The sequence below is a fragment of the Poecilia mexicana genome, unplaced genomic scaffold, assembly GCF_051168715.1.
Source record: "Poecilia mexicana isolate PSO_F unplaced genomic scaffold, ASM5116871v1 scaffold_10, whole genome shotgun sequence".
NCBI lineage: Eukaryota > Metazoa > Chordata > Actinopteri > Cyprinodontiformes > Poeciliidae > Poecilia > Poecilia mexicana.
The window spans coordinates 11794410-11808901 of record NW_028263379.1 but is presented as its reverse complement, the minus strand read 5'-3'; the positions used below and the strand labels follow the sequence as shown (position 1 = coordinate 11808901).

Below are 14492 nucleotides of genomic sequence, written 5' to 3'. Positions count from 1 at the left end.
ACTCAAGTAAATCTAAATATAACCAGTTACTCTCTTATAATTTCTATTATGAAGTGATTCATAATAGAAGAATACATTAGCTATGCATGTAAAGTGTCATAAGTCAATTCAATGATTAAGTTTATTTGTATATTACATTTCCACCTCATCCTAATCCAAAGACTTTAAAAAAAATACCAGTACTTGAGTTTTTTTTTTTTAATTGCTGTGTTTCCATTAAGTGAATTTATTTTTGTAATTACAATTTGTGGATGCAGCTGGAGAAGGGAGCAGGTAGAGGCAAACGAGGAATCAATAAACAGAGGGTGAGGCAAAACATAAACAAAAAAAGAATATAATAAGAGCTGAAAGAGACTAGAACCTAATATAAACAAGAAACAGAAAAAAACAAATCCAAACCATAAACAATTAGAATAAATGAACTAACAGCAGGGAAAATCAAAAGGAAATGAGAAATAAATTATAAACAGAAATTAGTCCAAACAACAGCAGCTAGTATCTGGTTGGACCATTTTTATTTTCAGAAAAGCTTTTATTTTTGTTCTCAAGATGTCCTTACTTATTACACATGTTGGTTCATATTAACACCAAACAGTTTCCTCATATTCACTGACATCTGATTAACTGCGGCCATCTTTGTTGAAGCCAAGCAGAGTAATGCTAACCAATCACGACGCAGACATTGAAGCCTTAAGACCCCGCCCCCCTCATTTGCATAATGAGCCAGAAATTCATAAATAAAAGTAAAAAGAGATGAGGAAATATGAAAAGAACAAACACTTGAAACAAAACAAAATAAAATATATACATTTTTTTGTCGAAAATGCATGTGTAAGGAAAAGAAAAAAACAACATATTCATACAGTTCTAGAAAAAATTAAGAGGGCACTTAAAATAATCAGATTCTCTGATTTTACTCTTTATAGGTATATGTTTGAGTAAAATGAACATTGTTCTTTTATTCAATGAACTACTGACATGTCCTTGAAATTCCAAGCAAAATTTTATATTTCTTTGCAGAAAACGAGAAATGGTCAAAAGAGATGGAGTGCTTTCAGAACTCAAATAATGCAAAAAAAAAAAAAAAAAAGTTTATATTCATTTAGAAACAACTTATTTCAACTCAGGAAGAGTTCAGAAATTAATATTTGATGGGATAACCAGGAGATTTTCAATGGTGTTCAGTGCCGTGTGCTCTTCATTTTTCCAGAGTTGTATTTCTGCTTTTATTTTTAATTCTGTCAATTTTGGTCTTCCATAGAAAATCTGTAAATGTCTCTTAAAGGACTTTTAAAAACTCTTTATACTCATAAAACACAAAGCATGATTCTCTATAGCTCTCTGTATCATTGTCTGTTGAAATTTTCATTTTTTTCAATTATTTTTTGGATCTCCATTAGCCATTGCCATGACAATATGGCTACTCTTCCAGGATTTACTTCACAAAACAAACAAAACATTTATTACAAAAACAGTTGTACAAACTTAATATAGCAATAGTAAAATCGCATATTGATTTTTAAATGTACAATTTTATCCGTTTTTAAAATAAAATAATTAAGAAGAGCTCTTTTAAAAGTTCTTAAAAGCTTTTTTTGCAACAGCTTTTAAGAACTGTTGCAAATGTTAATATAATTAACTTTTGCAATATAAAAGTTAATTATATTGAAAATATTTAGTCTCTGTAGTACTTTCTGGGAAAGAAGATCATGGAGCGTCACACATCACACCACTCGATACATTTAGTCCTCCTGGACGGATTTATTCACCTCCATTAGGAAAAGTTAAAAAGGAAACCTGCGCCGTCCAATCAGATTATAGGCTGAGCCTGCGCGCTCTCTGATTGGTGGAGAAGTGAGCGCAGCATTTCCCAGGATGCACCTCCCACATGAGGTGACTAACGGCTTAAGGTGAGCCTGATTAGCTGAGCAGCAGGTGGCTGCAGGATGTCAGTCGGGGCGTTCACCCAAACAAATGCATGGACATAGATCTGCTTCTGTGAGTATCTCCATGAATTTTTACATTTGCGTATTTTAATATGTAATTTACTCACATAATCTACTTTTTATTTTAGTGCCAGCAGCACTGAAGATCATTATATTCCGTTTCAGAACCTGAATGACATAATTATTACTAAAAAAAAAAAAATCTAATAATGACACATTTTGTGATGAATACTGAGTTTTAAGAGGTTAATGTGGGTTTATTTTGTAAATAGTTTATTAGTTATCACTGAGATTTCTGAGGAACAGCAAAATAGTTTTATAATTTCACTTGACGGTTTGGTAATTTTGTTTTAAGTCTTCTAGCTTTATGCCTTGGTGAAAAAACTCCATAACCACAATGCTTTTGCATTTGCAAAACTCTGAGTAGAAAATTCAGTTGAAGATAAACAACATCCAATTAACCATTTGGCAAAGATTCAAAATCCTTCAGACGGCAAAACTTTAAGAGATTATGAAAACTTTAAATCTGTTTTAATGTGTGTATGTAGGTTATTTTGATTAAAAATAACAAATATTTGCCTGGATAAATTATGACTGCACAGTCAGTAGAGGTGTGTTGATATATTAAGTGTTTAAGAAGCTGCGTTCTGAATCTCTGATGCCTTTCCAAGTAATTAACTGTGTTTAAATTACAAATATGAGCAAACTCTGTCGATATCCCACTAAAAAAGCAAAACAAAATTTCACAATTGCAGTGCGTCCATTAGATAAGAAACGCAATTAAAAGTCACATGTGAAAAAGTATGTTCATGTGATAAATCATTAAAAAACATACTGCGTCCAACTACTTCCTGTCGTCTTCTTCTTGTGCCAGTAGCAACATCATGTGACTCGTGTGATGTGAAAAAAGTAGTAATATTCATAACCACTAATTCCTTTTCCCATCCAGTACCGAGTGAATTTCAAGCTAGAATCTGTGTTACCAATCCGAAACCGATAATTTGTCCAAAAACACCTAATATGTTTTGTAAATCTTAAAAAGAAAAGAAGTGGTGTAATTCAGATTTTGAACATTACTGTATTTTATTTATTTTAAAGTCTGAAGCAGGCAATCATATCAGTAACTCAGTACATAAAATCATAAATAAATCCTTTTTTAATTATTAGGAACTATTATAAAATGAAAGCTTGACTCCTAATTGACATGATGGATGGAATGGATGGCGTCCATCTTTGAAACTTTCCCTCATTTCCATGTTTTTGTTAAGGAACAGTGGCATATTTACTGTTTTCCCTTTTAGTCCATTTCGTTTATTCCTCAGAACTTCTTCTGCCTTCAAAAAGACTCTAATCTAGGCAAAATCTCAATAATTTAGCTAATTTCTAATATGTTCTTGTTAGGATACATTACATCTAAATTGACTGAAGCATTTCAGTATGAATCTGCACATCATTAGAAAAAAGGCCTTCTATCACAGTTTTGCTAAATAACACACTTTATGCTAGCGTCAAAACATTTTTATCAGAAAACTGTTTTTTCTCTATTATTTTCAAAATGTCAAATAAAAACTCATTGTCTGCTGAGGACAAATACGGGTCATCGTGTGAACAACACCGTCAAAGTGGGCCATTCTAAACGGGCCTCAGCAGATTATGGTGCCGGAGCAGATGTACTTGACAAACTTATATCTAGCAGGTTAGTCAGTGGCCTGAATACCTCAGACAGACCTTCTGCTCAGCGTCTGCTGCAACGCACGTGGGGAACCGCCAACCATCTGGGGTCGTCCCTAAAGCCCAGAGTAAACAGACATTAAGCGTCTTTGAATCAGACCCGACCGTAAACCCGTTTACTCCAGCTGCTCCAGCCCCGTTTTACGACTAATGCTGACGTTTACCGGCTGCCTGCCTGCCTGCAGGTACCAGTTCCAGAGAAGATGGTGGCCGCTGTGCTCACCTTGTTCTCCTCAAGTCAACATGTTCAACCTGATGAGCAACTGCTGCAGCTGGGTCGCCAAAATCCAGGAGCCACTCAGGTACGCACTGCCGCTTTCTCAACCTGAACCTCCAATGGACAAAAATGCATTTGATGATTTTTTTCTGGTTTTGCTTTTTTTTTTTTTTTTTTTTTGGCTTGCTTGCATGTTTTGAGGTCATGAAACAAAGACCGCCAGAGTAAACAGAAAATAAAAGGCTTAAATCTTACTTTCATTTAATAATAGAAATTAGCTATACCTAAAAACCTGGTCCTTTCCCCTGAAGTCTAATACCTAATTTAGTTACTTCTGATGACAACATTTAGCCTAAAACACTATTTTGGTCCACTCTTCGCTGCAGAATTGTTTAAATTCAGCCAAGTTGGAGTTTGACGAGCCCCATCCCAACCTTCATTTTGTTATCTTCGTTATCTTCCTTCGTCCTACTTCAGAGTGTCAGACAGGTGCTAATTAAGAGATTTATTGTTTCTGCGGGTTTGGCAGAAATCATCCAGGGTTGTGATCAGTGAAATCTAACTTTGCTTTCTACAAAAGCCATTGCTGTACAATGGCTGCTGGAAAATATGAGAATATGTTTTGTGGTTGACCTCCCAGAAACCAATTGCTGCATTCTTGCTTGTTGTGCAGAGATGTACAGTTATACAATTGCACATCTGTTTGCAGCCATTTTCATGTGCAATGTGAACATTCAGTTAAGTGGGCGTGGCCAGCAGCAGCTTATTTGGATTTAAAGTGACAGAGGCCCTAAAGCAGCTCAAAATAGGACTAAGATCTAATTATCTAAGAACGATTTTGTGCAAAAAAAATGTAATGAACATGTTTTATAGAGCCCATAGACTGATCCTAACTTGTTCAAGGAAGCATAAAATGTCACCTTCAAAAGAGAACTGATATAGCTCTGTTTTTATTTCTCTGAAGGAAAGTGACCATTCTCGTGGTAGGTCTTGACAAAGCAGGAAAAACCTCATCGATCAGAGGGATGTTAAGAGGTACAGTCCTAACACAGCAGCGTTAGATATCGTCAGCAGGAATGTAACATCCGACTCGCCTGTTCTGCTGCTCCAGTCCCTCCTGGTGTCGACGCGGGGCCGACCCACGGCTGCATTAAAACCGAGCTGAGAGTGGAGAACTACCTCGTCACGCTGCTGGACGTCGGAGGATCAGCAGAGTCCCGTGGAGCGTGGAGGGAGCTCTACGGAGAAGCCCATGGCGTCATCTTTGTGGTGGACTCCAGCGACAGGCAGAGGATGAAGGAGGCCAGGGACGTTCTCGCAGACCTGCTGAAGCAACCGAGGGTTGCAGGAAAACCCATATTAGTGTAACGACTTCCTGTTTTAACCTGACTTCTAGTTCTGGTTGAACTTAAATTATATTGGATTAATCGCTATGTGTGTTGTTGTGCTTTCAGGTTGGCAAACAAACAGGATAAGATGAATGCGCTGCTGGGAAGTGAACTGATTGAGATTCTTTCCTTAGAGAAGCTGGTCAACCAAAGCCGCTCTCTGTGCCATATTGTGAGTAAAGTTCAGAGGTCGCCTTGGGAACAAGGTCACAGAAAGACTGGATGTAGAAACTCAACTAGGATGGATGGATGGATCTATAAATGGATGGAAAGCTGAATGGACTGACCGATGGATGGATGAACATTTAGATGGATGGGTTGATAAACAAATCGAAGGATGGATGGATAAAAGGCAGTTTTTTTTACTCTACTTTATTTTCCCTATTTAAAATCTACTTTTCCATTAGTTCAGGAATCCTGATGACAATGAAGTCAGACTGAAATATGAAGATTGAACCCTTAGTTTTTCTTCCCAGGAGCCTTGCTCAGCCTTAATGGACCTGCGGCGCTGGTCGGACAGAAAGACTCTACGAGGCCTCCGCTGGTTGCTGCGAGCTGTTTGCCTGGATTACCCGGATCTGTGTGCCCGGGTGGCGCAGGACAGCAAGCGGCCTCTGGAGCCCCGGGAGAGAGAAAAGAAAGACAGATCCGAGAAAGCGCAAAGAATATCCAAACTTGAACGGTACTGTCAGAACCAGAGAAAGACTGAATACAACAGAGATTGATTCTTTTAACAAGACCTGATGGTTAATTTTCACTTTCATCTCACCTCAGAATGAGATCCAGCAAGTCGGATCTGCGTCAGGTTCATCGGTCCAGAGACAAAGAGAAAAGGAACAGTGGTGAAGGAAAGCTGCAGCCCATTAGGAACATGCTGCAGAAGGTCAGAAGAACATTGGTTTTCATCACGGCAAAAAAAGATTCTCTGGAAATAATAGACCCGGTAGCAAATTTCAGTCATCATGTACATTACAATTACTTTCAGTTCACATTTAGGACTTTTTTTTTGTGTTTGTTTGTTTCGTTTGTTTGCTTTACTTCTATTTGGGTCTAAACTGGGTCTTCAAACAGTCGAAACAATTTAAAATTAAAAATAATAGTAATAGAAAAACACCTAGAAGTTTTTTGGTAGTAAGTTGATGTCTTTTGCGTTCTGGAAACTTAGCAGTTTCAAAAACCTCCAGACACCTGAGTCATAATCAACAGGCACGGAGCCGTTGCCTAGCAACCCAGTGAGCCCTGCCGCTGAGTTGCTAGCGCTGGGCTCGCTAGCAACCCATCGAGCTCCGGCCTGTTTAGTCAGCCAGTTTAACAGCTGTATGCGCTGTATAGCGGCTGTTTGAAAATATAATAATCTTGTTGTTGACTTACCACCCAGAAACAGGAGGGTAATACTTTTCAAAGATGTACGGTTATTTTGCCCATCTGTTTGCCGCCATTTTGAAGAGCGAGTGTAATCGTTGAGTTTGGGGCGTGGCCATCAGCAGTTAAAATGACAGGAGCTGCGTTTCCATTACACATGTGTGAATAACTTTGCAGATATTCCGCTAATGTCGAGAAAACATATTTATAAAAGAAACGCAATTATCACGCCTAAGTCATAAAAAGCATGCGGCGCCACCATCCTCCAACTACTTCCTATCGTCTTCTTCGTCTTTTCCGCCCGTAGTGACAGCCTGTTGATCATGTGACGTGAAAGTGTTTGCATTGCAGTTTTGTGCAATATGCTAATTTTGATACAGCCCAAAATCCATCTCATCCTAGGGTGGTAACTTTTTTTTATTGAAAAACGAGAGTTTCTTTCAATACTTTAATGTTTCCATTAAGCAAATTTATTTTTGTAATTGCAATTTGCCCAGTTATATGGTCAATTGAAACAAGCCTTGAGGGGCTCAAGATTAAAATTGGCAGAACTGATCAGACTAAAATTACATTATCTAAGAATGATTTTGTACCAAAAAATGTAATGATCATGTTTTGTATCCTAACATGAACATAATAAGTCACATTTTAAACCAACTAAATTCTTAACATGTCTTCTTTTGCTATCTAAAGTGAGAACAGAAATCTGAAGAATTTGGTGGATTAAACATGAGCAACAACAAAATAACAAGTCTTGTTTTCCAGGAAAACACACTGAAGAAGAGGCTGAGGTCAAAGAAGATGAAGAAAAAACCAGTGAAGGTTAAAGAAGGTGTAAAAGATGTTGAAGAAGCACCTGAAGAGGAAGAGGAGGGTGAAGCAAATGAAGGAGAGCAAGAAAGTTCTGGAAGCAGAGACAAAGCCAGCAGTGCCCTGATCCCTCCGAAGAAAGGCAAACTGAAACGCAAGACAAAGGTGAAAGAAGAGATGCTGGACGCTCCAGAATCCCTGGAAAGCAACGAGACACCAACTAAAGGTTGTCCTTAGCTGCCTTATGTTGTTCTTTATGGTGTGTAGAAATGAAACCTCATATTTTTTATTTATTTTAACTATAGCTAAAGGAGAAAGGAGGAAGAAGAAGAAGGTTGTGAAGGTAAAAAGAAAAAACAAGATCAACACGGAGGGAATGCCGGTGGCGTACTCTCAACCTGTGGACCTTTCTGAAACCTTTGGTGAGGCACAAACACTTCTTCTTACCTCCTCCTGTCAGATAAAATAACCCAGGACTCTGAAAATACAAACTTTAATTTAAACAGATGAACCTGTCTCCCGGTAGATCTGTACCGAAAAGCAATCCAGGCTCTGAAGGAACGTCAGGATCGAGCTCAGGGACAGTGAATCCGGTTGCTTCCGACTCTCCAAACAGACACAACCTACAATCTATGCTCAACACTCCTCATCCACTTGGAAATAACTGCGACTTTTACCAAACAAGGAAAGTTGTATTGACCTCCTGACCCCTGAGCACTTGAGGAGAAGTCTCAGTGTGCAGTGAAGGGAAGGCAAAAAAAGAGTCGTGTTGTACAGTGTACAAAAAAGAGAACATTTAGGCAGTATTGTGAGTACATGGCCAAAATATTGATCTGTAGTTTGTAAAATGTGATAATTTTTAAACTGTATTTTTTAATATTATTTGAGAATTATCCAACAATGAGCTGATATCTTTGCAAAAACTGCTGTATTCCTGATTAGATTATGAGATGTAATAAAAACATTGTCTCTAACGTGGCTGGTCTCCTGTTAAAGTCGGACATCTTGGCTTTATGGTTTTGATGTTTGGAATCAAGCTATTTTCACATTTTAACCATTAAAGGTATCCCAAACTGAGAGAAAATTAGTATTTTCATGGAAGGCAGCCCCAAACGAGCCGTGAGCTGGATTGACCTTGGTGACGCATGTTTTCCATCTCCTCGGACGGAGAGCGAGAGGAGGATGGAGAAAAACGGACCTGCTCCAGAATCAAGTTCTTCAACCTGGACCAAAAATTTCAGCTGACTCCTTTAGGTGAATTTAGGAGTTGACTTTTGGATACAAACATGCCAAGGATAAAGCTCTGAAGTCGGGTCACTGAGTTCTTTCCTGCTTTGATTTTTCACTTTCTTAAACAGTTTAGATCAAACTTTCCAGACTTATTACAATACAGATAAACATAATCTGTGTTTATCACTCTTTGACATTGGTGGTATTCCTTGGTTTCCAATGCTAAACCCTTTAGCAAGAGAGTTGTGTTCAATGTCTGGAAAAAAATGTAGTTTTATAATCTGATGAAACAAAGATGAAGCTTTATGGACACACTGATGTACATTTACAGTGTTGAGGTAGGTTTGGGCGAAATGACTTAAAAATAAAATCTCAGTTTTATTTTTGTGTGTTTTGTTTTTCATTTAAAATACAACAAAAGTAAAATGTGAACTTTTGCAGCACCAAATGAAACTCTAAAATGGTGGAATTAGAAACTTAGAAGCAATAAAAATAAAATCAGTTTTTTATTCATTTTAAAGTTTTTTCTTTTTTTACCAGATTTCCTATTTTAATAGATTTTTGTTAGTGCTTTGTTTTGTAAAAGAAAAATAAATTACAAATGATAGAAAAATATTTTCAAAATGACTTATTGTCCCTTCTGTGAGTTGTACAATGGCTACCAGGCTACATTTTTAAAATTGTTTAATTACAAGAATATAGTCATAATTAATCACTAGTAAAGACGTAATATTACCAGAAGAACATAGACTGTCTGACAAGATAGACACATTTGTCATTTCAAAGTCAAAATTTAAAGACACACAAATAAAACATTTCTTAAGAATTTACAAGCTGTGGTCATATTTTTACAGAAACTTTTAACTGTCAAAACTTGAAAATAAATTCAGGAGCAGCATCTTGTTTAAACTAGAAAACTTTCTCGAGATGCAGTATTGAATTGAGAAAACTTTCTCATTTTTCAAAACTGGTAGTAATAAGTTTAGTCTCTCAGTAAAACTAAAATATAGTGAGAAGAGAGTCATAGCAAGCCTCTTTATGTCTTATTAACAAGTCCAAATGTGTCCGATGAGCATATTTTGATATCTCGTTGTGGTTATAACGAATTTTTTATGGTATGATCTTCTTGTTACAACAAGATACTGCTCCTGAATTTATTTCCAAGCTCTGGCAGAATGTTTCCATACATTCCATGTGCAAATCTTTAATTTTACAAGCTCGCTTGTAAGCTCAACCAATTTAATTTAGCTTCTCCTGTCTTTTGTGGTGGTTCTTCCATGAAATAATTTTGTCCACAGGCCCCATACAGCTAATCCTGTGCAGTGATTAGATAGCGTATCATGGTTGCCTAGCAACACCAACTGCTGCCAAAAACCATTCCCTCTCAGCTGTTCAGTTTCACCAGTCTGTGGCCTAATAGCGGGTTTAAATTGCTCTCTGTTATGTATAATTGTGAAGAAAGCCCCCCACTCGGGGATGCGGCGTAAAGTGGCGGTGGCACCGTGTCGCCATTTTTTTCTGGTTCATCCAGAAGCCCATCCCCCTGGTTGAGGGAAACTGTCCGACTTTCATTCACTTTCCACTGGGAAGCGGCCCGGCTGCGTGTGCGGCGGTTGAAACATGGCCTCGCCAAGGACAATAACCATAGTGGCCCTTTCTTTTGCTCTGGGTTTATTTTTCGTGTTTATGGGAACTATCAAGCTCACCCCGAGACTAAGCAAAGATGCCTACAGTGAAATGGTGAGTAAGCGTTGATTCTTTAGCGCCTCAGTCGGGCTAAATGAGAGCCATTGTTCTAGGCTTGCTGCAAACGCGCTCGAATATTAACATATGGAGACGCTGACCTAAATAATGAAAAAACCGGAAAATTAGTTATTTGTAGAGCAACGTGCCACATTAAAGCTTTGTTATCCCTGTGAAGAATTGGGTTATATTGCAGATATATGTGATTCTGCTGTAATCATCATTGTGAAGGTCATTTTATTGTAAAATAAACATCATAATATTTCTCCATCAATGTACAACGCATACAAAAACCTTCCGAAATAGGCGCTGCGGAAACACATTAATTTAAGATATATATTTCTTGTTAAGCCGGTGTATTTACTCACATTTATGCAGAAATAATAACGATTTACTATGTGTATACATTTAAAAGTGTAGTTGCACAGCTTCCTTTTTGAATTAAAGAAAGAAAAAGAACTGAAGAGCAATGGCGGCGCATTCGAGCAATTTCTGAGATGCACCTGCAGGTGCTGATGTTGAAACATCCTGCACGGATCAGGACTGACTGGAGGGCATCCCAATGATCCCCATCAAAAGTAAAACAGAATCATAAAGGCATACATTCATATTACACATTAATTAATGTTGGATATATGAAAATAGACAAATATATAAACAAATAATTGGATTCAAAATGAGAATGGGTGGAGTAAACTTAAGATTTCATCATGATATATGTGTAATTTATTGTTAAAAGTGCGGATAAAAGACTTTTGGGGATACCCAGTCACTGCATACCTACCAATGCCTCACAAAAACAAAAACGGCTCTAAAATAAACTTTCTCGTTTTTAATAATGGTGCTTTACTGCAACAGTTACATTCAGCAATACAGCAGTATAAACACTTAATAATTGGATGTATTTATATTTGGAGGTGTAAATGGAAGCATTTAATGTATTGTGCAGAATTAGTAGTTACAACAGTTCTGCAAACATAGTTACTTGTTGTCACATGATTTATTTAATGACATATTAATTATAATTTTCATGATAATGACTGATTACCTGACATTGAACCATTCTTAAATCATAATATTAAAGATGAATAGTTTATTAATATGTAATTAAATAACTTAGTGTATCCAAATGTGGCTTCGTCGTGTGTTAAAGATAGACACATGTATTTGGTAATTTCATTGTTATTAGGATTATTTATAGAATGCCTGCACTCCAATGCATTGTGAAAATAAACTTTCTCTGTTTCGTCAAAAAGACCCCAGTAGGGATTGGCAATCATTGTATTAGTTATTGATATGAAATGTTATTGTTAGTGAAATGACCATGATAAAAACTGTGGTTGGTTTTAAAATTAAACCAATCACAATTTTGATCAATTATGTTTATAAAGTCTCGAAACAAACTGCATTTGAAAATCCTTTGTTGTTTTAATGAGAGCATAAGTATTTACAATGTTACATGAGTTAATCATAAAATTATTTAATTTAAATCATTTAAAAAAATCTGTTATTTATGTAACTATGTATTCGGTAGACCATTGACATATTTTAATTAGTTTTTATTTATTTAATGACATATTAAGCCAGGTATCACATAATTTGTTTATTTCCTTGTTTGACGTTTGTCTTGGATTTGGTTTTTTTACCCTTGATACTGTAACAGGGGCTCTTTGAAATACAATTAAATTTTTTTAAATAATTATAGATTTGTTTAATCATTTAAAATTATTGAGAATTTTAAAAATATATATTTGATAAATGGTTTAGTCCAAAAAATTATGGAAGATTTCTAGATGTATTAAATGTGTTGTTCTTGGTGTTGTGACACTTTTTGTCACAACTTTTGTAGGCCAAAAGTGGCTCTTAACTGTCCCTTCTTTGTTATTTGGATTGATGCTGGTTATAGATTAACTACAGGTGCACTGATAAATCGGTGGTAATTTTCTTCATTTTGGGAGATCTTTGATTGGCCAATACTTAAATGTGAAATCGATCTTATCCGCTGATCTTGTCTACCTCAGCAAAGGTCTAAAAATCAGCCTTTGTCCTCTTCTGCTCTGCTGTGAGAGGTCTGACTGACAGACCGGCCCACCAGGTCATATCTGCACGTTTGCAGTTAACAATAGTCACCCCAGTTATTCAGCAACATTCTTGCTATATTTTGTGATATTTCAGACTAAAAAAATGGTATTGGCCAAAATCGAAATCGGCAGTTCAGGCTTTTTATAGATTGGTGATCAGATAGACAACTGCAGTCATTGCAGCCCCAATAGTAACTGTTTAAAAAACTAACACTTGGATATGCTGAATATGGTGAAAGCATTTAGAGAGTGTTTAGCTTTTTCTTTGCATTTTTTATTTTTTATTTTTGCAGAAAAGGGCATACAAGAGCTACGCCAAGGCGCTGCCAGGTCTGAAAAAGATCGGCATCAGCTCCGTTCTGCTTCGCAAGATCATTGGGTCCCTAGAAGTGGGCTGTGGAGTGGTGCTGACCCTGGTCCCGGGCCGGCCGAAGGATGTGGCCAACTTCTTGCTGCTGCTCGTCATGCTGGCTGTGCTGTTCTTCCACCAGCTAGTGGGGGACCCCCTGAAGCGATACGCCCACGCTCTAGTCTTTGGTATTCTGCTTACCTGCCGGCTGCTCATCGCCCGGCAGACCGATGATCGGCCCGAGCGGGAGGACACCCGGGAGGAGCTGCAAATCAACGACCAGGAAAGGAACAAGGTCAAGCAGTCTTAAGGTCTTCAGCGGTAAAGGAAGAAATGGATTGCAGTAATTGAAAATTAAAGGGAATCATTCACTTCTAGTAATAACCCTCCACATACACATATCCTCTGTCGTCCAGCTGGCTGACTGATTAAATTCACCAATTCCTCTGCACTTCCACTGTGAAACTAAGAACTCATGTTCCTTTTCTCCTCTGCATAATCGTGGACAATCATGTCTGACTGATCTCAACTTATTGTCACCACAGTCCTGTTTTCTATTTATTTGAGTGCTGCAGCTGTAATAAATGTTTGTGTTTTTACTTGAGTACATGTTAATTGTTGATTTGAGAATGCCGTTTCTCCATCAGTCTTTGGATCTAGTTTTTTCTAATTTGTTTTTATACCGTAAGTAGCTAGGAGAGATCTGTTATAAATCAATTTGAAGCATGCTTAATTTAGTCAGGAGTGCATAAGCCAAAAAAGAACTGTTGATAAAATTTTGTACCACTTACATGTCAACTTTTCAAAGATGTGGCAACACAAAGACGAATTACACAAAATAATGCAAATGCTCATTTACTGTTTATTTCAGTAGATATTTCTGGGTGTTCACATGATAGCCTGTTTTAAAATGAAATAATCTGGATATTCTCTTTCTTCTGCCAGGTTTAAGGCAACACAGATTGCCTCAGGTGTTTGCTGCTAACTGATACAGCAGCAACTTAACCAAAACAATTATAATTTTTGCCTGTAAGAACTTGTATTTTATTCCTTGTAATTCACTGTTACAGTACGAAACTGGGTGATTTTTTTTCCATCTTTGAGCATTTTAGGTGCAGTTACAAATCCTGTCAATATTTCTGTAAATGAAGAACTTTAAATAAAGAATTGGAGGTGAGAGTGACCTTTTTCCCCCTTTTTATCCATGTCATTTCATTCAAAGCCACGTCAGTTTTGCAGCAGAAGCTAACAGGCATTGTCAGCATGAGTATATCATATCAGAGCTTTTAATGATCCATTTGAAGCATTATTTTTTTCTGGATTTTAAGTGTATACAACAACTTAGAGGAATTATGAAAACAATTATTCTGTGACGAAGCATCATTTTGTGAACCAGGTTTTAAGTAGATTATATTGAACAGGTCTTTTTTGTAACTGATCATTTGTTCTCTATCTACTTACCTGATAAAATTAATTTTAAATCAAATAAAACTATTAGAATTGAGGGCTGGGCTGTCCCAAAAGTCTGAAGTTAGCCTGATAGCATGCTATCTTGTTAAGTAGTTTTGGTGTGTTTGGATTTATTGCCCCATGGAAACACCTTGTAACTTGTACCTGTGGTTCATGGTGTGATGT

General features: G+C 37.0%; 2 protein-coding genes across 3 annotated transcripts; both read left to right on the top strand.

The window, feature by feature from the left end:
- The first annotated feature begins 1690 nt into the window (after positions 1-1690).
- Positions 1691-8428, top strand: arl13a (ARF like GTPase 13A). 2 transcript variants are annotated; one of them, XM_015006061.2, is made up of 10 exons: positions 1691-1998; positions 3863-3979; positions 4859-4929; positions 5006-5258; positions 5349-5454; positions 5759-5964; positions 6057-6165; positions 7410-7680; positions 7760-7876; positions 7961-8428. In XM_015006061.2, exons 1-10 carry the CDS (start codon positions 1979-1981, stop codon positions 7978-7980), a joined length of 1290 nt encoding a protein of 429 aa, XP_014861547.2. In that variant the 5' UTR covers positions 1691-1978; the 3' UTR covers positions 7981-8428. The 2 variants fall into 2 exon arrangements, with proteins under 2 accessions (XP_014861547.2, XP_014861546.2); XM_015006060.2 differs by having other exon boundaries at positions 1693-1998; positions 7981-8428.
- Positions 8429-10259: 1831 nt separating this feature from the next.
- Positions 10260-14034, top strand: tmem35a (transmembrane protein 35A). The gene is made up of 2 exons (XM_015006063.2): positions 10260-10424; positions 12802-14034. Exons 1-2 carry the CDS (start codon positions 10305-10307, stop codon positions 13165-13167), a joined length of 486 nt encoding a protein of 161 aa, XP_014861549.1. The 5' UTR covers positions 10260-10304; the 3' UTR covers positions 13168-14034.
- The last annotated feature ends 458 nt before the right edge of the window (positions 14035-14492 follow it).

What these genes read in the sequence shown, in the direction of transcription:
- arl13a (XM_015006060.2), top strand. Translation starts at nt 1,979, where the DNA reads ATGGACATAGATCTGCTTCT. An exon ending in ATGGACATAGATCTGCTTCT is followed by an intron (nt 1,999 to 3,862) that starts GTGAGTATCTCC and finishes GCCTGCCTGCAG; the next exon opens with GTACCAGTTCCAGAGAAGAT. An exon ending in GCAGGAAAACCCATATTAGT is followed by an intron (nt 5,259 to 5,348) that starts GTAACGACTTCC and finishes TTGTGCTTTCAG; the next exon opens with GTTGGCAAACAAACAGGATA.
- tmem35a (XM_015006063.2), top strand. Translation starts at nt 10,305, where the DNA reads ATGGCCTCGCCAAGGACAATAACCATAGTGGCCCTTTCTTTTGCTCTG. An exon ending in AAGATGCCTACAGTGAAATG is followed by an intron (nt 10,425 to 12,801) that starts GTGAGTAAGCGT and finishes TTATTTTTGCAG; the next exon opens with AAAAGGGCATACAAGAGCTA.